At 43.5% G+C, this 21,359-nt stretch overlaps 2 protein-coding genes and 1 pseudogene across 6 annotated transcripts in view; 2 read left to right on the forward strand and 1 right to left on the reverse strand.

Moving 5' to 3' along the window:
• pkd1l2a (polycystic kidney disease 1 like 2a) overlaps window positions 1–2,415 on the forward strand; it is a 39,278-nt gene extending 36,863 nt beyond the window's left edge. For all 3 annotated transcript variants that reach the window (XM_021607328.2, XM_021607330.2, XM_021607331.2), the window contains 8 exons: window positions 22–352; window positions 463–596; window positions 694–821; window positions 932–1,092; window positions 1,210–1,420; window positions 1,581–1,682; window positions 1,781–1,912; window positions 2,085–2,415. In XM_021607328.2, the coding sequence (XP_021463003.2) occupies window positions 22–352; window positions 463–596; window positions 694–821; window positions 932–1,092; window positions 1,210–1,420; window positions 1,581–1,682; window positions 1,781–1,912; window positions 2,085–2,246 (1,361 nt within the window). In that variant the 3' untranslated portion in view covers window positions 2,247–2,415. The remainder of the gene's footprint in view (window positions 1–21; window positions 353–462; window positions 597–693; window positions 822–931; window positions 1,093–1,209; window positions 1,421–1,580; window positions 1,683–1,780; window positions 1,913–2,084) is intronic.
• On the reverse strand, window positions 2,411–7,470 carry LOC110526387 (annotated as a pseudogene).
• Window positions 7,471–9,325: 1,855 nt separating this feature from the next.
• LOC110526388 (nuclear factor of activated T-cells 5) overlaps window positions 9,326–21,359 on the forward strand; it is a 58,443-nt gene continuing 46,409 nt past the window's right edge. For all 3 annotated transcript variants that reach the window (XM_036980744.1, XM_036980742.1, XM_036980743.1), the window contains exon 1: window positions 9,326–9,654. Coding sequence is in view for 2 of the 3 variants with exons in the window: in XM_036980742.1 (XP_036836637.1) it covers window positions 9,582–9,654 (73 nt within the window). In the remaining variant the exon portion in view is untranslated. The remainder of the gene's footprint in view (window positions 9,655–21,359) is intronic.

Here is a 21,359-nt window from a genome sequence, read left to right on the forward strand (position 1 = left end):
TTTTTGCATGCTGTGTTATAGGTTTCATCACTGATGGGAACTCCAAACTGGTTGGTAATGCCCGACTTCGCCAGGTGAGGGTGCAGAAGAACTCCTGCCGCATCGCCCACTCCATGCGCCCAGCTGTACCTGACTGCCATGCTCCATACTCATGGGAGGTGGAGGACATGGGTTCCTATGGGCCAGGCTGGAACCGCTCTGCGAGCGGAAACGCCTCAAAGACCCTCCACAGTCCCTGGCAGTACCAAACCCAGGCCAGACTCAGAGCCCAACCCACCTGGGGCAGTGTGGTCCTCTACAGGGGAGGGGGGTTTGTGGTGGACCTAGGCCCAGAGTCACAGAATGCTAGCAGGTAAATTAACATTTACAGTACTTAATGTTTAAAAATGATCAGAATTATCAAACCATCTTTGTGGTATAGAAAGATGTTATTTTATTCATCAATGTATTCTGTCTCTGCAGTACCCTTCAATATCTGTTTGACAACACCTGGCTTGATATGTTCACCCGAGCAGTTTTTGTAGAGTTCACTGTGTACAATGCCAATGTCAACCTCTTCTGCACTGTCACACTCATGCTGGAGACCACAGCTGTAGGTGAGACAGTTTTTATATCACTCCATGAATACAGCACAAAGTAAGTATTTAAAGGCGTCCGAAGCTCAGATTGTCAGCACCTGTCTTATTCTCTCAGGAGCGTTCCAGTTTCGCAGTGAGCTGCAGAGTGTCCGACTATACCAGTCCACCGGTGGACTCCATATCTTTGTCATGGCATCTGAGGTCATCTATTTCCTCTTTATCCTCTACTATATGTATGTTCAGGTAAGCCTTAATTTAAATACCTTTCTTATGTGTATAGAGTATAACATCTACGAAACAGTGCAATTTTTCTGGAACTCCTCCTCTGTCTAACTCTTCTCATCTCCTCACAGGGAAAGCTGATGAAGCTGCAGAAGTGGGCTTACTTCAAGACAAAGTGGAACCTGCTGGAGCTCGCCATCATCCTCCTGAGCTGGAGCGCACTGTCTGTCTTCATTAAGAGGACCCTGTTAGGGAACCGGGACATGGAGTACTACCACAACCATAAAGACCAGTGAGTTCACACTGGGTTGGGGTATCACGGGTTTCTGCTTTAGTTTCGCCAGTCTGCTACCCCTATTGTTGATCAGTTGCTCCTGTGTGATGTTCAACTTCTCCGCTCTCTATCCAGGTTTGCCAGTTTCCATGAGACAGCCACAGCAGATGCAGTGCTGGGGTATCTGATCGCATTCCTGGTGCTACTGGCTACAGTCAAACTGTGGCATCTGCTGAGGCTCAACCCCAAGCTACACATGATCACAGCCACACTGCAACGGGCCTGGACTGACATATCAGGCTTCCTCGTGGTCATCACCATTATGTTCCTGGCCTATTCTATCGCTGTAAGCGTCTTTATGAAACACCTAACCTAGAAGTCCATTGTACAGTCATTCTTCAACTTCAGCCTCATTCTCTTCTTATGTGATGTTGTGCTTGTGTATGATGGGTGTTCCCTCGACTTTCTGCGTGAGTTTCTAAACTGTGATCATTCTCTGTCTGCAGTCTTATCTAATGTATGGCTGGAAGCTGTACTCATATAGGACTCTCCTGGATGCTGCTCTGACCATGGTCAGCTTACAACTGGGCATCTTCAACTATGACGAGGTTAGTAAAGTAGGACAGCTCTACTAGACTCCCGATTACTGCTGTAGTCATGATGGTAGCTTTGTGATTAAATTCTGTAACTTCTCCTTCTAATCCAGGTTCTTGATTACAACCCGGTGCTTGGTGCGTTCCTCATCGGCTCCTGCATTATATTCATGACCTTTGTGGTTTTAAACCTGTTCATTTCTGTCATCCTGGTGGCGTTCACTCAAGAGCAAATACATCACAAGGTACTACGCATCAATCGTACACTATGTAAAATTAACCTTGTTCTGGTCATATTAGGTCGTATTTGAATATCAAAATATAGAATAGAATCAACAGGGACTAATACCTTAATACATTTTGACTGAGGCAGTCACTTGACTATCAATTCTGAGCTGTCTGTTCACTATTCCACAGCCCTCAGAGGAGGAGGAGATAGTGGATCTGATGCTGATGAAGCTCTGCAGTTTGTTTGGAATCAAAATGAAGAAGGAGGAGAAAGAAGACAGTGACAGCCCCAAGGAGAATGGCATGACTGCCTCAGCAACTAACAAAGGATTCTCCACTATATCCTCATAGATGTTACTTCTAAGTATTGGTGTATCTCTCTGTATGTATTCATAGTGAGCTGTCATTTTCATTTCTGTTGCTTTCTAGGAGCGGTGATGCTTTTGTTGACTTGTTGCCTCTAGCTGTTTAATTATCTAACATATCACGCATAAATGAGGCTATTTGTGCCGTTTTGTGATCTAATGCAAAGCTTTAAAAAGAAGTTAGAGGAAATAACAGCTCCTTCTGTTACCTCACTCTGTCAGGAATACACATATGTATGGTTACTATGGTAACATGTTAGGAGACAACAATGAGGAGAGAAGGATACAAAGATAATTCCAATGTTGTTGTACTAGTAATGTTTGTGAAATTAATAAAAATGGCTGAAACATTAACCAAATGAGCTGCATAAGAATAAAAAACAATAAGACTTATGTGGAGTAGATAACCAAATAGCCAATTCCCTTCACTCTTTGAATCCATTAAAAAAATATAGTGTCTGACAGGTGGGGAGAACGAAGAAAAAAAAAGCCAGTCCGTAGTCCAAAATGAGCATTGCTTCATTTCTTGTCCTTCTTATCTTTCTTAGTGTCTCCCTTCTCTTTTCCCTTGTCCTCTTTCTTCTCTTTCTTGCTGTCATCTTTTTCCTGGCCTTCCTTCTTCTCTGCATCTCGGTTGGCGATCTTGTTGTTGATGAGGTTGTGAAGAGCAACCACGGAGCGGATGAGTGAAGCCAGGTACACCACCAGCATCTGGTCATTGGTCTTGAGGTAAAATGCCTTGATGAACTCTTGAAGGTTGACGTCAGGCAGCAGGTTGAAGACATCCTGCAGCTGGTAGATGATCTGGTGGCTGATGGGCAGCTTACCTGCGGCAACTTTGTCCAAATACCCTTTGATATCCACTAACTTGCAGTTGAGGCCCTTTAGGCCATGCACCTGGTTGGTGATGCGTTGAGACAGGGTGCCAACTGTTGTGTCCTTGATGTCTCTGGATAGAGATACAAATAATTTTATTTTAGAAACTTGCATGTTTTAAGTTACCCTGTTTCCCTTTTTGGTGGCAAAACTGGCCTTACATTTTTATGGTATGAATCAGACTTGGGTTCAAATACTAGATAAAAATGTTCAGTTACTTTCACATACATTTAAAGTACAGTCCAGGCAAAAGTTTGGACACACCTACTAATTCAAGGGTTTTTCTTTATTTGTACTATTTTCTACATTGTAGAATAATAGTGAAGACATCAAAACAATGAAATCACACATGAAATCAAGTAGTAACTTATATTTTGATTTGTTTAAAAAAAAATATATATATATTTAAGATTCTTCAAAGTAGCCTTGATGACAACGTTGCACACTCATCGCATTCTCTCAACCAGCTTCACCTGGAATGCTTTTCCAATAGTCTTGAAGGAGTTCCCACATATGCTGAGCACTTGTCGGCTGTTTTTCCTTAACTCTGCGGTCCAACTCAAGTCGGGTGATTGTGGAGGCCAGGTCATCTGATGCAGTACTCCATTACTCTCCTTCTTGGTCAAATAGCCCTTACACAGCCTGGAGGTGTGTTTGGGGTCATTGTCCTATTGAAAAACAAATAATAGTCCCACTAAGCGCAAACAAGATGGGATGGCGTATTGCTGCAGAATGCTGTGGAAGCCATGCTGGTTAAGTGTGCCTTGAATTCTAAATAAATCACTGACCGTGTCACCAGCAAAGCACCCCCACACTATCACACCTCCTTCTCCATGCTTCACTTGAGAACCACACATGCGGAGATCATCCGTTCACCTACTCCGCATCTCACAAAGACACGGCGGTTGGAACCAAAAATCTTACATTTCGACTCATCAGACCAAAGGACATATTTCCACCAGTCTAAATGTTCATTACTCGTGTTTCTTGGCCCAAGCAAGTCTCATCTTATTGCTGTCTTTTATTAGTGGTTTCTTTACAGAAATTCAAACATGAAGGCCTAATTTACGCAGTCTCCTCTTAACAGTTGATGTTGAGATGTGTCTGTTACTTGAACTCTGTGAAGCATTTATTTGGGCTGCAAAGGCTGGTAACTCTAATGAACTTATCCTCTGCAGTAGAATTAACTCTGGGTCTTACTTTCCTGTGGTGGTCCTCACGAGAACCCGTTTCATCATTGCGCTCAATGTTTTTTTTGACTGAACTTGAAGAAACGTTCTTGAAATTGTTTGCATTGACTGACCTACATGTCTTAAAGTAATAATGCGGTTGTTTCTCTTTGCTTATTTGAGCTGTTCTTGACATGATATGGACTTGGTCTTTTACCAATTAGGGCTATCTTCTGTATACCACCCCTACCTTTTCACAACACAACTGATAGCCTCAAAACACATTAAGAAAATAAATTCCACAAATTAGGTGACTGGTACTATATATATTCAGAAACATTTTACTTGGAAAGTAGTTGAATATTTTAGTGTACACTGAACAAAAATATAACGTGTTGCTCCCATGTTTCATGAGCTGATGTCAACATTGTGAACAGAGTGCCCTACGGTGGTGGTGGGGTTATGGTATGGGCAGGCATAAACTACAGACAATGAACACAATTGCATTTTATCGATGGCAATTTCAATGCAAAGAGATACCGTGTCGAGATCCTTAGGCCCATTGTCGTGCCATTAATCCACCGCCATCATGTTTCAGCATGATAATACACGGCCACATGTTTCAAGGATCTGTACACAATCCTGGAAGCAGAAAATGTCCCAGTTCTTCCATGGCCTGCATACTCACCAGACATGTCACCCATTGAGCCCGTTTGGGATGCTCTGGATCAACATGTACAACAGCATGTTCCAGTTCCCGCCAATAACCAGCAAATTCGCTGGAGGAATGGAAAAACATTCTACAGGCCACAATCAACAGCCTGATAAACACTATGCAAAGGAGATGTGTCGCTCTGCATGAGGCAAATGGTGGTCACACCAGATACTGACTGGCGTTCTGATCCATGCCCCTATTTTTTATTTAAAAAATGTAAGGTATCTGTGGCCAACAGATGCATATCTGCATTCCTAGTCATGTGAAATCCATAGATAGGCCCTAATAAATGTATTTAAATTGACTGATTTCCTTATATGAACTTTAACTCAGTAAAGTCTTTGAAATTGCTGTATGTTGCATTTATATTTTTGTCCAGTATATTTAGAAATACACTTGGAAAGCATTGAAAACACTCAAATACACACCCATGCACTTAACCCAGATATTTGAAAATAGTATTTGAAAATGGTTTCAAAATGACTTTTTAAAAATATTTGTATTTTATTTTTACAAATAAACATTCAAATACTCAAATAAAAGTACTTGTTTTGGGCTGTGTATTTGAAAATACTCAGAGAATAAAAGTATTTTAAATACCAGATAATCAAATATACATGTATTTGAACCCAGGTCTGGTATGAAAAAAATATGAGCAATAATACAAGAACAGTAATTTACATATTGAACTTCAAGACCAATGACAAGAACAAACACATTGACCACATGCATGGGCCCAGTCTTACCGGAGTAAATGCTCCACGCCCACTTCCTCTGCTTCTTCAGCACCAATCTCACTGGTGACATGTTCAAAGGTCTTGGATGTGGGAGTGCCATCCTAAAAACAAAAGGAATGTTACAACCATTAGACCGTCTCAAGCAAATGTGCAGGTTTTCCTCAACATTAAAGCTCAAAAGGCATCTGTTGCTCCACAACCCTTAACTTAGATTTGTACAGTGACATTCTTTCTAATCCTACAATTTTTTGAGTTCACTAAGTGGTTGATGTAAGACTGACATGCAGCATAACCCTTTGTTGCAGAGGTAATAGTAGAGAATTGTAGTTCCACTATTACATTTATTCAATAATTCCACTGATAAAAACATACATCATGCACTTCCTCCACAGATATGTAGGCCTCCGTTGGTAGACCCAGATCTTTCGGTTTCACGTCAATGATGACTAAAACCTATAAACGACCCAAAAAAATATAATTAAAATCTTTGTGCCATAGTATGTTTACTCATATCAGTGACATCAGTAGTAAAAAGTAATTACTAAGTTAAAAAAATTACATAAATGCATATGTTGTACTTATACTTACAGAATTGGTACAATATTGCTTCACGAGTTCATTGATGGCAATGTCATTATGTGTAGTTTGGGTCCTGTGTGATACCAACCAACTATTCTTTCTCTTGCTGAAACACAATGGGAATACATGTTTAATCTCCAAATCACATTAACAAGTAAATCCTAGTGTTGTTAAAATGCATACGAATTTACAAAGAACTCATCTTACCATTGACTTTCTTGAACATGTTGTACATGTTCTCCAAATAGTAATGGTCCAGGAACCACACAGAATCATCCTTGTCATCCTCGTCAAATGGCACTGGAAGAGAGGGGGGAGGGGGGGAGAAATCAGCCAGATCAACAAGAAACCAGAGTGTAATCAAAGAATGGACCGTGGTTGTAGAAATTGGTAACGTTAGGAAACTCACCTGCAAAGCTGTTGGACACATCAAGAACCTTCTTATGCCATGAGCAGAGCAGTACACCCACAACCCTCTTCTGACTTCCAACTTTACCGATTCTGATCAAATACAGCATGAGAGTAGGCTGTTAGCTACAGACACAGAGTTTCTGAACTGTCTTTGCTACAGGCATGTGACAGCATTATCCCTGACAAGACAGCGCGGATGGAGCTAACGCGTTATAAGCTGGTTAACGTTAGCTAGCTACTATAGCTAGTAAAGTGCATAAAACGATGCACTAACCGTAGAGGAAACCTGCCATTGATGTAATATGACAACTTGTGTATTTACCTTGCTTCTAGCTATACTGGATAGCATTAGGTGAACCCTTGCCTTCTGAGGTGAATCAGCTAGTTAGCTAACGTTAGCTTGGTTAGCTACGTTAATTTACTGTCGCTAGCTAGTCGCTAACGTTAGTTAGCTAGCTAGCTAAACTTTACTGTTATTTGGGAAACAACAATAAGTCCAATTTTTTTAACAATCATCAACAACTGTCTAGCTCATTCGAATCATTTACCTGTTAAAATGATCCACCACACTCAGGAGCACCAAGGGATGGACAATCACTTTTTCAACAGCCAACTCCGGCATGTTTATGTGTGAATTAAATTCAATAGAAAATATTTTCGCGATAGAGAACCACAACCACGGTCAGTGCTCCACAATCCTTCGCGTAGGGTCATGTGACCTTGAGCCAAAGGGGATCGATTTGTCAAAACTGCGCAAAAAATGCTCCGTTGGGTTTTAACGTGCATTTTGCATTCATATCTTAATTTGACATGATATTTTTTTTTTACCCAAATGAGTTGAGAATATACTTAGTGTAGATTCATTGCGAAGTTCATGTTCAATTTTTTTTTAGTATGGATTCCTCCATGGGTTGGGCTGTCCCTGCTTTTAACACTAGAGGGCTGTAAACGCATAAATAATAACTCTTACCCACGTCCCTTCCTGTCACAGTTTGATTCTAGCATGAAAATGCTTTTAAATTTAGACATTTTACCTATTTTCAATGTTGCTCATGATGGCAATACAGACAGGGATCTTGGTGGACAAATCAATCCATAAATTGTATCCTAATTTATTTCCCATCGTTTATAGCTGTAGCTCTTAGAGTTGGTGCTTCACTTTACCCTGGGTGTGTTATCTAACGGTACATACTATTTCGAATTTTGGTTGTGTGGTATTTTCTACAAAGGTTGATGAGGCTTCTTGTGATTGAGGAGATAGGGTAGTGCCTTTATACACTAATAATGAGCAGTTTATAAACTACTTATAACCCTCGTTATAAATCCTTAGGTTGTTGGGTTGCTACAAGCTGGGCAGGGAGCAATTTTATCGCAGGCCTACTGTCTATTTTACTTCAAATGTAGCCTATCGGTAAAACATTTTTCATGATTAACCGTTTCTTGTGTCCACCATAGGAGGCATATGAAGATGTTACCACTGAACAGAACGTTTTTGGAAGGGTGGTCAGAGGCCTGATGATCATCAAAATCAGGGGGTAAATAAAGGCAAGGACAGGGTCATAAACACTAAGGTCACAGGTCGTTTGAAGTTTATTTTTCAGTGTTCCTTTCTTTTTATAGAAAGAGTAATGAATGAACTTGTGAATTTGAAACAACTGATGAAACATTAACTCAATGCACTGAGAAAGTGATGATCAAATACACATTTAGACCATGGCATGTGAATGGCTATTTTAGGAGGCACGTGGTGAGTGCAGTGGTGAGATTAGGTCTCTGCATTGTTCGGAATGGGCCCGTAAGTAAGCATTTAACTGTAAAATCTACACCTTTTGTACTCAGCGCATGCAACCAATAACATTTGATTTGATGTCCAATGATGTTGGGATTTGATCTGGCAGAAGTCAGGATAGAGTACTTTAAAACTTGCAAACTTTCTAAAGGGTACATATGACATGAATAACGAAAAAGTCTCACATACCTCACAAGATCTACAGTATGGTGCAGTACACCCATTGTTACAGTCATGCCCCAATCAACAAATTGGTTTCTGCAATTACCTTGCTGCTGCGTTAACTTTGCTCTTGGCCATTGTTAGGATTTATAAGCATATCATTCCACTCAAGAAGCCCATTGTGTTTTATATATATATATATTTTTTTAAGTCTGTATATCTATTTAAACTTTTGAAAGTTATAGGAGTTGCAGTGCCACAGTCTTTGTTAACTAATTTAATATCACATATGACATAACACGTCAGAAGTGGCCAATGTGATAAGTGGATGCACCTGCATGACTTATAGCCACTATGCCCTAAAGAAAGAAAAGCTGTGACCAATCTCATCATGACCATTTGCTTGTGCATTATCCTAGAACTACATTACAATTAGGGGGAGATCACCAAATGCAAGAATGAAAATTATTCGATTTACTTTTCCCTTATTTGTGTATGTTTAGTGCTTTTACACGTTCAATTATGCAAATTTCACACTAGTTGTAGGCCTACAATCATGTGACAGATTATTGTCCAGTGGCTACTGTTTTATCTTGGCTGACGGGTTTGCGTCATGGGTGGGCGGGGCTGTACAGAAAATAGACGAACTGAACATATTTGACAAATACTAATGTAAAGGAGGCAGAAAGAAGCGTGTTACACAGGCTAATAACGACTGGTTCAAGATATACATAGCCTATATGTCAAATAGCGTTTTGTTTGGTATCAGTATATTTATTTCCCATTAATTCGGTGTCAGAGAAATATTTATTTCTAGTTTGCTAGCTCAACGACGGTCATATCTGAGGGGGTCCGATTTCCCCTCCTCTTCAGATGCATTACGATGCCCTCTGATTTTATATCCCTACTCAGCGCGGATCTCGACTTGAATTCCCCCAAATCCCTATATTCCAAAGGTAATACATCTATTTTATGTTAAGCAGAGACTGTCCTATTTTCTTGTTTGTGTTGTTTTGGTTCTGTTCGTTGATATACGCTGTTGTTATTCTCGTACATGTGTGTTGAGAGCGCTGCCCTGTTTTTTTTACTGCACCGGTCAGCGTGAACGCCAGCGCACCGTGTCGCTTTGGCATTGCATCTCAACCGTGGCTATATAGCTGCTGCCGCGTTCAGAACAACTGGGAAATCGGAAATATCCGACTTACAATGCATTTAAGTAAACTGGGAACTCGGGGAAAAAAAAGAGCTCCGGCTGGGAAAAATCGGTTTGAACGGTCATCCAATATGGAATTCCAAGTTGGAAATCGGAAACGCATCTTCCTAGCGCGCCGACTTTTCCGACCTGAAGATCACTGACGTCATGATTTGACCTCGTTTTTTCCAAGTTCCCAGTTGTCTTGAAAGCACCATCAAGTTATCTGTTTTGTATGAGAGCCATGTGTAGATTATATAAGAAAACAGAAAGTTGCCTCTTAATTATAGGCTAGTCTTATGAATGTAAGACATTTTAAGATTTTGATACCATTCAATGTACCTTTCTTTATATGATATACAGACTGGTATCTGATAATGGACCAAAATCTGCTTACCTTGATGCAATGTCAACATGTTACTCTTGTTCGTCACAAGTCAACTAGGCTATTTATTCAGCTGGTAAATGATTACACTAACTATTTAATTTTTATGTTCCATGTAATTATGGTAATTAAACTATTTGTTTTTATGGTCCCATACCCTACACACATTTTAGGTGATGTCATGAGTGTGAGAGGATAAAGGCTGCCTCATTGATGTCACAACACAACAATAGTTAATTCCTGATACCCTATGTTGAAAGCATATTCATGCATTCAGTGGAAGTGTTTACCAACATTGCCATGCATTCAGTGGAAGTGTTTACCAACACTGCCATGCATTCAGTGGAAGTGTTTACCAACACTGCCATGCATTCAGTGGAAGTGTTTACCAACACTGCCATGCATTCAGTGGAAGTGTTTACCAACACTATGCCAGCAGTAATTGCAATATTTAATGTTTAAACAAACACACTCATCACTCAGATGGTGATTTTTAAAAAGAGGCAGATACTAGAGTACAATATAGGCCTAGGCCCTATTTTTATGGTGTAGTTGTAGGTCTAAATATATTATATTCACCATGGCCTAGTCCCACTGAACAACAACCAAGGGGGAGTGCACTGGTTGTCTGAACAGTTTTCATATATTTTGGCAATATGACTCAATACAGCACTTCAACAACATATCTATAAGCCCTTTGACGAACAATGGTATTAATGTCCAATGTCGCAGTAAAAGTTCATTGTGAAACAAACAGCCCATGGACTTAGGCTAGCCTATGTCTCTTTTTTTTTACTCCCTCAAATCCCCTACAAAGTGGAAAATGCAGTCTTTATTAAAATCAGAACTTCTTTTGTAACCCATTCCTGAAAACATGTTTTTAATTTCCTGATTATACTGCAGATATATATATATATATATTCTGTTTGTAAATATACACACGTCTTTGGTTCCTAATACAGGACCCCAGTAATCTCTGTGCAATTTAGTCTTAGAGAAATTAAACTTTTATCCTGGTATCTTTTATCAAACCCCTAATTACTATACATTTACCAGCATTTTCATGCAGTAAGTCCCGAGGGTGCGTGTGAATATTCAACTTCAATCGCACTGTTAGGCAAGTAGGGACTCTGCGGGTGTAGTGTTGCACCTGAGTCTTGAGTTCCTTAGCATTTTAGAGGACTCTTCAGTCTTCATTGCCTACTTTCAAAGACAGATACTGTATAACTTAAGCTGCATGTTCCCTCAACTGAGAAAGGAGAAAAACAGTGTGTATGTTTTTCTGATGTCTTTGGTATGTTTGTGGTTTGCTGACGGTATCCATAAGACTTTGACTGTGGTTTTCAACTGAATTCACAATAATCTGGGTAACCTGAAGTATGAAGGGCTGTATTGACTTTCTGTTAGGTGCTGAAGTAGAGAAGTGGGTGTGTCTGACCGTGCTGTGCATTGCTGTTAATCCTCTACCTGGCTGGCTGCTGGCAGTGACCACACAGAGGCTGCATGCCCAGAGTAATCTCTGTACAAAGGATCAGATTGTATCTGTGGCTCAGATTCGCTGAGAGTAGCCTAAATATCATAGGCCCAGCAGTGTTGGAGAGGTGGCAGACTGAATCCCAGAGGGGGTCAAAGAGCCACCCTTAATTTGTGTGGTTTAAAGCCAGTGGAGTGAAGAAATGACTTAATCATCCTCTTGACTAATGTCAGGGAGTTGCTCATAAATGGGTCAACTTGAGTTGGCCTGATTTGAGGCTGTATTGGACTGCCCCATGTCAGAATATGCAAATGATTTGGCTAGGCCTAGTTTCTTCACTGAAAGTCTGCTTCTTGAGGAGCTAAAGATGGATATCATTACAGTAGGCTCACATGGCTATCTATTTTTTCTGTCACTACTTTTTTAAGGGTGGAATGAGTGACCGGGCATGTATGATTCTCTACACTAACAGGCCCCTTACATAATCGTAATCCAAAAGATGTTGTGCGGGCTTAGAGGACGTTTATCCACTTTTATCCACTTTTGTAATAAAGTAGAGTAGAGTAGAGATTTGAGGAAGAGAGAGCATCCTCAATTTTTTTTTATTTAACTAGGCAAGTCAGTTAAGAACAAATTCTTATTTACAATGACGGCCTACCAGGGAACAGTGGGTTAACTGCCTTGTTCAGGGGCAGAACAACAGATTTTTACCATGTCAGCTCGGGGATTCGATCCAGCAACCTTTCGGTTACTGGCCCAACGCCCGGTCACTCTTGTTCTTAACCACTAGGCTACCTGCCGATACCTTCCCATAGACTTCCAGTCATTGAGCCAACAACTGTCCTTTTAAAAGCACGTCTTGGCAGAAATATATATATTTTTTGCAGTGAAATTAATATAGGGGAGACACTGGGATGATAAAGCAGATGTTGCTGTCAGCCGAGGCATGGTGATAATCATTACATAGACAGGACAGAGTGCAATGAACGTCCACCGTTCTGTTGACTCTCTTAACCTGATTTTTAGGCTATAAGTGGTAGTTTATTAAATAAATTGTCAAACACCTAAATACTTGTACGTAGGTTACATCTATTACAATGTAATGTGGCTGGTATAAAACTGTACAGGGACTACACTCGCATTAACACACACTGCCAACCATGTGTATGTGACCAATAAAATTTGATTTGATTTGGGTAAGGATTTTCATCCTTGTGTATTTTAGAGTATTATTTTCATGTTAAAGGATAGAAATATATGTGAATTGAAACATGCAAAGTGTGAATGCAAAGTTTGCCTGCAGCTGAAGTTGAATCCAAAACATGAAACATTCACAGCTTACATGGAATTTGGAGCAGACAGCTGTTTCCCTCATGGCTGCGTGAGGTTGTGTCGTCATACTGTACTTTTCTTTGCTGTCATTTATGGATCATATTGTGGTGTCCCCCTCTGGCTCAGAGAGAGTTCCGGGGCCTCTGGGAGCTCTCTAATGAGGCAGTGAATCTCACTACACTGCAAACACGGCTGTGGAGATGGAGCCAAGCATATGGCCATGTCTCTGCTGTCCTGAAAACATGGCAGAATGCCCTAGAGGTGAAACACTTCTATTTCTAGCACATCTCTCCTATTACATCTGTTTTTAGTCAGAATTCACATAGTCTATATGTAGATGTAGGGGCAGTGAGGGCTTAGGTTGCATTTAGTACATCTCAGTTGGGTTTTGTAATGTGATCCAGGTACAGTACCATAGACGTAAGAATATTTGAAACTATAGGATAAGGGCATACTTTGCTTGTCTTAGGGCTGGCAATTGCCACAAACCTTACAATATGATATCACAATACTTAGTTCTGATACGATAGAATCTTGATCATCTCCATACATATGTGTTGGGTTTTTATATTCCAAACATATTGCTCACTATATGTCTGCTGCAGAGAGAAGAGAGCATGATAACATTTTGTTTTGATCAGTCATGATAATAAAAGCTGAAAACATGTTGGCTCAATATTTTTCTAAAGAAGATTGAGGATATAGGATGAAAAATACTGGAGGTTTGGCACAGGTACAGCCACTAGTGCTAGCAAATGCTACCTAGCAAAACACATGTTTTGCAATTTTCTTTACCTCCATCACTAGAGTGCCTTGTCAAGTTGTAGAATTGTGACCATTTTGCAATGTGACAGGCATTTTAGGAGAAGGTGTAACTGCCATTAGAAGTCAAATGGAATTGGTAGATTACAAGGCACGATATTTGAAATGGCCAGCCACACAATGAAACCTTTACTCCTGAACACTTACTTCACTGTTAAGTTAACTGGTTGTCCCAATTTACAAACCCTGTGGTTTTGGTAAGCTTAAGAGCTCAGGCCTAGGGAGACTGGTCCCTGTGTTAATGACTGTATTTCACAGTGATGCTTTCCATCAGTATTGGTGTCTTTGTCCTACCCTGGACCACAGATCTCCCTTTGGCAGAGGCCCTATTTATCTCTACTAAACTGGCCCACCCGAGCCCATAGGGTCAATCATTAACCATCACAAGGGAGCGGCTGCTTTGTGTGTAAACCTGTGCTTGCGCTCAATTAATATTGACTCTGCTATGTTAAACAAACTTGGCGGCATGCGCTTAAAAATATTTGATTGCCTTGAATGCTAATATATTTATGATGATGAAAGACCAAAGACCTCAGAGGGACAACAAATGAAGCCAGTTTTTGATTAGATTCTTGATAATAATTTTACTTGTTTGACTTTCTCATTGGAACAATGAGACTACAATACCAATCTCCTCTCTCTTTTAAAACCAATGCACAAACATGCAGTCCCACACTCCTGTGCTTGCACTTCTACCTCAAATCTGCAGGCATGGCATAGACAGAGAAAGGATGGATTAGTGATCTCTCTTTTTAACCTTTGGGATCATCGTTTAGAGAGAAGCCAGAATCAGCTATCCCACTCTTTTTCTGCTCCACACAATTTAATTTAGCCCAATCACAGCAGTTGATGGTGTCAGTTTCACACTACTACCCAGGCACATGTTTGAAACATGCCCTAAAGCCTTCCGATGAGGGTGTGCAGAGTTACGGCCTAGGTTCTATTTTCTCAGACATTTCCTAATGAAATAATCTCCTTGTTCACCCGGATGGTTGCTTGGGTTTTTATTCATAGTTTTGGAGTTTCGAAAGTTAATTTTGTGGGCCTCCCGGGTGGCGCAGTGGTCTAAGGCACTGCAGTGCTAGCTGTGCCACCAGAGACTCTGGGTTCGAGCCCAGGCTCTGTCGCAGCCGGCCGCGACCGGGAGGTCCATGGGGCGACGCACAATTGGCCTAGCGTCGTCCGGGTTAGGGAGGGTTTGGCCGGTAGGGATATCATTGTCTCATCGTGCACTAGCAACTCCTGTGGCGGGCCGGGCGCAGTGCACGCTAACCAGGTCGCCAGGTGCACGGTGTTTCCTCCGACACATTGGTGCAGCTGGCTTCCGGGTTGGAGGCGCGCTGTGTTAAGAAGCAGTGCGGCTTGGTTGGGTTGTGTTTCGGAGGATGCATGGCTTTCGATCTTCGTCTCTCCCGAGCCCGTACGGGAGTTGTAGTGATGAGACAAGATAGTAACTACTAACAATTGGATACCACGAAATTGGGGAGAAGAAGGGGGGTAAAATTCAAAACAATAAATAAAATAAAAATGTAAAAAACATAATTTTGCCAGAGACCAAGTTATAATATGCTGGGTATTGTATGTCATGCAGGGAAGATTATGCCAGCTGGGGTGTTACAGGTACAAGGGCCTGTAGAGGGCTGTTACAACGCCATCCTAGTCAGTGAGTTAGGCTGAGTTAGGATCCACAGTGGGTTGTAAGGTTTCTGCCAAAGTGGATGCTTGTCTCAATGTCTAGTTACACGCAGATAAATCCATTGGATTTGGTTTCCAAGAACCATCGTATGATTTAGTCTCTTTAGGCATAGGCTACTGCTTTAGGAACATTGTCATAAACTAGGCTAAATGGTTTAATACTTTAGTATCATTCACATAGGAATAGTTGATATATCAATGAATGGATTGTTTTGTATCCAAAGACTATTTTTTTCATTTGCCCTTTACAGAGATAGACCTACTTTAGGACTCTGACTGTAGGAGAGTCAAATTACAGTGTGGTCTGGACATTTTGAAATATGGCTGGTATTTTTCAGTCCATTTCCGTCTCTAGGATTAGCTTAATCCAGAACTATTTTTAAGAGTCATGGTCATGTAAATTGCTGTGTACTTTAGGTAAAAGGAATGTTCGATGCCAATCCATGGCTTAGGACCTTGTCTTTGTTATCTGTGGGTCTGGGTCGCTCTTTGTTGTGAATCCATCCAGGGGTTACCAAAATGCTTGGTTATTTCTGAGTAGCTCATTGTTTTTGTGCTTGTCTGGATATTGAAAGCTGTATGTCACCACCAACATGGAAGGAAATGGGTCGGCATCGCGTCCGCTGTGTTGACATGGCTGAGAGTGGGAGTTCTTTCACTTGGTTCAAAGAGCCAATACAGATGACAGTTATGGGTGTAGGATCTTAATTTGACCTGTATTGTCGCAGCAAAATAGTCCTGCAGCAACAGGATTTGAACGTTTAGTCCATAATGTTGCTTCATCGGTGGTTAGGTAATTAACTGGTCAAAATGAGGCTACATGAAACGTGGAATACTGTTAATATAACTGTGTGTTAGTGTAGTAACTGACATGAGGAATTTCTGTAAATCACAATCTGCATTTCCTGTAAATCAGGAAAATTCTCAGCAACAAGAGTGATCAAATTAAAATCCTTAATCTGTATGTGAAAACAACACGTTTTCTGGAAGTGTAACGGTTTTCTTGATGAGAAGGAGAGTCGGACCAAAATGCAGCGTGTAGATTGCGATCCATGTTTTAATGAACAAACGTAAAACACGAATCAATGCAAACACTACAAAATAAAGAACGTGATGAACGTAACGAAAACCTAAAACAGCCTATCTGGTGAAAAACACATAGACAGGAACAATCACCCACAAACACACAGTGAAACCCAGGCTACCTAAATATGGTTCCCAATCAGAGACAATGACTAACACCTGCCTCTGATTGAGAACCATATCAGGCCAGACATAGAAATAGACAAACAAGACATCCAACATATAATGCCCACCCAGATCACACCCTGACCAATCAAAACATAGAAAATACAAAGTAAACTATGGTCAGGGCGTGACAGTACCCCCCCCCCCAAGGTGCGGACTCCGGCCGCAAAACCTGAACCTATAGGGGAGGGTCTGGGTGGGCATCTGTCCGCGGTGGCGGCTCTGGCGCTGGACGTAGACCCCACTCCATGACAGTTTTAATCCCCCTCCTAAACGTCCCTAAATAGGTTACCCACCACAATGATAACATGGGACAGAGGGACAGCTCGGGACAGAGGTAACTCGGGACAGATGGGTAGCTCAGCACTGAGAGGAAGCTCAGCACTGAGAAGAAGCTCAGCACTGAGAAGAAGCCCAGGCAGGTAGTAGAAACTACCAGAACCTGGCTGGCTGGCGGTTTCAGCAGATCCTGGTCGACTAGCAGATCTGGAAGAATCTGGTCGACTGGCGGATCTGGGAGAATCTGGTCGACTGGCGGATCTGGGAGAATCTGGTCGACTGGCGGATCTGGGAGAATCTGGTCGACTGGCGGATCTGGGAGAATCTGGTCGACTGGCGGATCTGGGAGAATCTGGTCGACTGGCGGATCTGGGAGAATCTGGTCGACTGGCGGATCTGGGAGAGTCTGGTCGACTGGCAGATCTGGAAGAGTCTGGTCGACTGGCAGATCTGGAAGAGTCTGGTCGACTGGCAGATCTGGAAGAGTCTGGACGACTGGCAGATCTGGAAGAGTCTGGACGACTGGCAGATCTGGAAGAGTCTGGACGACTGGCAGATCTGGAAGAGTCTGGACGACTGGCAGATCTGGAAGAGTCTGGACGACTGGCAGATCTGGAAGAGTCTGGACGACTGGCAGATCTGGAAGAGTCTGGACGACTGGCAGATCTGGAAGAGTCTGGACGACTGGCAGATCTGGAAGAGTCTGGACGACTGGCAGATCTGGAAGAGTCTGGACGACTGGCAGATCTGGAAGAGTCTGGACGACTGGCAGATCTGGAAGAGTCTGGACGACGGGCAGATCTGGAAGAGTCTGGTCGACTGGCAGATCTGGAAGAATCTGGTCGACTGGCAGATCTGGAAGAGTCTGGACGACTGGCAGATCTGGAAGAGTCTGGACGACTGGCAGATCTGGAAGAGTCTGGACGACTGGCAGATCTGGAAGAGACTGGTCGACACAGACTGGCTGCTCTGGCTGCTCCATGCTGACTGGCTGCTCCATGATGACTGGCAGCTCTGGCTGCTCCATGCTGACTGGCTGCTCCATGCTGACTGGCAGCTCTGGCTGCTCCATGCTGACTGGCTGCTCTGGCTGCTCCATGCTGACTGGCTGCTCCATGCTGACTGGCTGCTCCATGCTGACTGGCGGCCCTGGCTGCTCCATGCTGACTGGCGGCCCTGGCTGCTCCATGCTGACTGGCGGCCCTGGCTGCTCCATGCTGACTGGCGGCCCTGGCTGCTCCATGCTGACTGGCGGCCCTGGCTGCTCCATGCTAACTGGCAGCTCTGGCGGCTCCTTGCAGACTGGCAGCTCTGGCGGCTCCTTGCAGACTGGCAGCTCTGGCGGCTCCTTGCAGACTGGCAGCTTTGGCGGCATCCTGCAGACAGGCAGCTCTGGCGGCTCCTTGCAGACTGGCAGCTCCTTACAGACTGGCAGCTCTATGCAGACTGGCAGCTCCTTGCAGACTGGCAGCTCCTTGCAGACTGGCAGCTCTATGCTAACTGGCAGCTCTATGCTAACTGGCAGCTCTATGCTAACTGGCAGCTCTATGCTAACTGGCAGTTCTGAACAGGCGGGAGACTCCGGCAGCGCTGTAGAGAAGGAAGGCTCTAACAGCGCTAAACAGGCGGGAGACTCCGACAGCGCTGGAGAGGAGGAGGGCTCCGACAGCGCTGGACAGGCGAGGCGCACTGTAGGCCTGATGCGTGGTGCTGGCACTGGTGGTACTGGGCCGAGGACACGCACAGGAAGCCTGGTGCGGGGAGCTGCTACCGGAGGGCTGGGGTGTGGAGGTGGTACTGGAAAAACCGGACCGTGCAGGCGCACTGGAGCTCTTGAGCACCGAGCCTGCCCAACCTTACCTGGTTGAATGCTCACGGTCGCCCTGCCAGTGCGGCGAGGTGGAATAGCCCGCACTGGACTATGCAGGCGAACCGGAGACACCGAGCGCAAGGCTGGTGCCATGTAAACCGGCCCAAGGAGACGCACTGGGGACCAGCTGCGTAGAGCCGGCTTCATGGCATTAGGCTCGACGCTCAATCTAGCCCGGCAGACACGCGGAGCTGGAATATACCGCACCGGGCTATGCACCCGCACTGGAGACACCGTGCGCACCACTGCATAACACGGTGCCTGTCCGGTCTCTCTAGCCCCCCGGTAAGCACAGGGAGTCTGCCCAGGTCTCCTACCTGGCATAGCCATACTCCCTGTTAGCCCCCCCCCCCCCAAGAAATTTTTGGGGCTGCCTCTCAGGCTTCCATCCGCGTCGTCGTGCTGCCTTCTCATACCAGCGCCTCTCTGCTTTCACCGCCTCCATTCTACGGTAACCTTCCTCGCACTGCTCCAGCGAATCCCAGGCGGGCTCCGGCACTCTCCCTGGGTCGGCCGCCCACCTGTCGATCTCCTCCCAAGTAGTATACTCCATACTGTACTCCTCCTTGGGCTGTTCCTGTTGTTTCTTCTCCCGCTGCACCTTAGTGCGGCTACACTCCCCTGGTTTAGCCCAGGGTCCTCTCCCGTCGAGGATTTCCTCCCATGTCCAGAAATCCTTATTGCGCATCTCCTCTTTTTGCTGCTGCTGCTGCCTGTTGACACGCCGCTTGGTCCGTTGGTGGTGGGTGATTCTGTAACGGTTTTCTTGATGAGAAGGAGAGTCGGACCAAAATGCAGCGTGTAGATTGCGATCCATGTTTTAATGAACAAACGTAAAACACGAATCAATGCAAACACTACAAAATAAAGAACGTGATGAACGTAACGAAAACCTAAAACAGCCTATCTGGTGAAAAACACATAGACAGGAACAATCACCCACAAACACACAGTGAAACCCAGGCTACCTAAATATGGTTCCCAATCAGAGACAATGACTAACACCTGCCTCTGATTGAGAACCATATCAGGCCAGACATAGAAATAGACAAACAAGACATCCAACATATAATGCCCACCCAGATCACACCCTGACCAATCAAAACATAGAAAATACAAAGTAAACTATGGTCAGGGCGTGACAGGAAGATGATAGGTTTACCAATAGCCTAGTTTTTTCACCCAATGTTATTGTTCAAACTATGTCTTGGGCCAATTTGTTTAACAGGTTCATAATGCTTTTTATGCTCTCCGAGTACAATGTTGTCAATAAACAAGAGCTGTCAGCACTAGAGTTATTAAAGCGGTGTATGCATAAAAGTGAGACTTGTTTTGAGAAATGAAATTTGAACGCACAGCCCACTGCCCCTCAACACACTAGCCTACTTCAAACCAGGCTGCACACTAAGGCTTCACTGATGGATCTTAAATCCACATTTTGCCATGACTTATTCCATGTTCATATGACACCTGAGTGAGAGTGAATATCAAAAATCAATGAGGGTCCTGACCTCTAGGGGACCATCATTGATTTTGATATTTACTCTCACTGGGAACATGCCTTGAGTGCCCAGTCACTAATTCATGACTAAAACAAGGTTTAGATTAGCTGGCTAGACTAACTTACCTAGCAAACTAAACTGTTAGCTGACATGGGCTTTTTGACTGGCTCCCAGTAACTGACATAACGAGTAATACTTCCTTTTGGTTGGGGGTCCCATAGCGGCCGTGGGGCCCTCCCCCATAACTTCCTTTTAGAAACTCTCAGAGGTTAATGGTTAACACTAACCAAACCTCAGTAAAGAGGAGCAATTTGCATCAGGTCAAATCATTACCTCTTCCAGTATTTACTGTGATCTTGTTTAGGCTCTAACCATTCTATGCGTGAGCGGTTTAACCTCCTAGCACCCCTAGCAACAGTAGTCACTGATAGTAACATCAACACTTGTCATTTCACCTTGCAGTGGTTATCATCCTTCTTGTTCTCGTATCAAATTGACAGATACATTTTTTTATTTTAAATTTTACCCCGTTTTTCTCCACAATTTCGTGGTATCCAATTGTTTAGTAGCTACTATCTTGTCTCATCGCTACAACTCCCATACGGGCTCAGGAGAGACGAAGGTTGAAAGTCCTCCGATACACAACCTAACCACCTGGCAACCTTGGTTAGTGCGCACTGCACCCGGCCCGCCACAGGGGTCGGTGATGCGCGATGAGACAAGGATATCCCTACCGGCCAACCCCTCCCTAACCCGGACGACGCTAGGCCAATTGTGCGTCGCCCCACAGACCTCCCAGAGCCTGGGCGCGAACCCAGAGTCTTTGGTGGCACAGCTGGCGCTGCAGTACAGCGCCCTTAAC

Source organism: Oncorhynchus mykiss, chromosome 6, assembly GCF_013265735.2.
Source record: "Oncorhynchus mykiss isolate Arlee chromosome 6, USDA_OmykA_1.1, whole genome shotgun sequence".
NCBI classification, from domain to species: domain Eukaryota; kingdom Metazoa; phylum Chordata; class Actinopteri; order Salmoniformes; family Salmonidae; genus Oncorhynchus; species Oncorhynchus mykiss.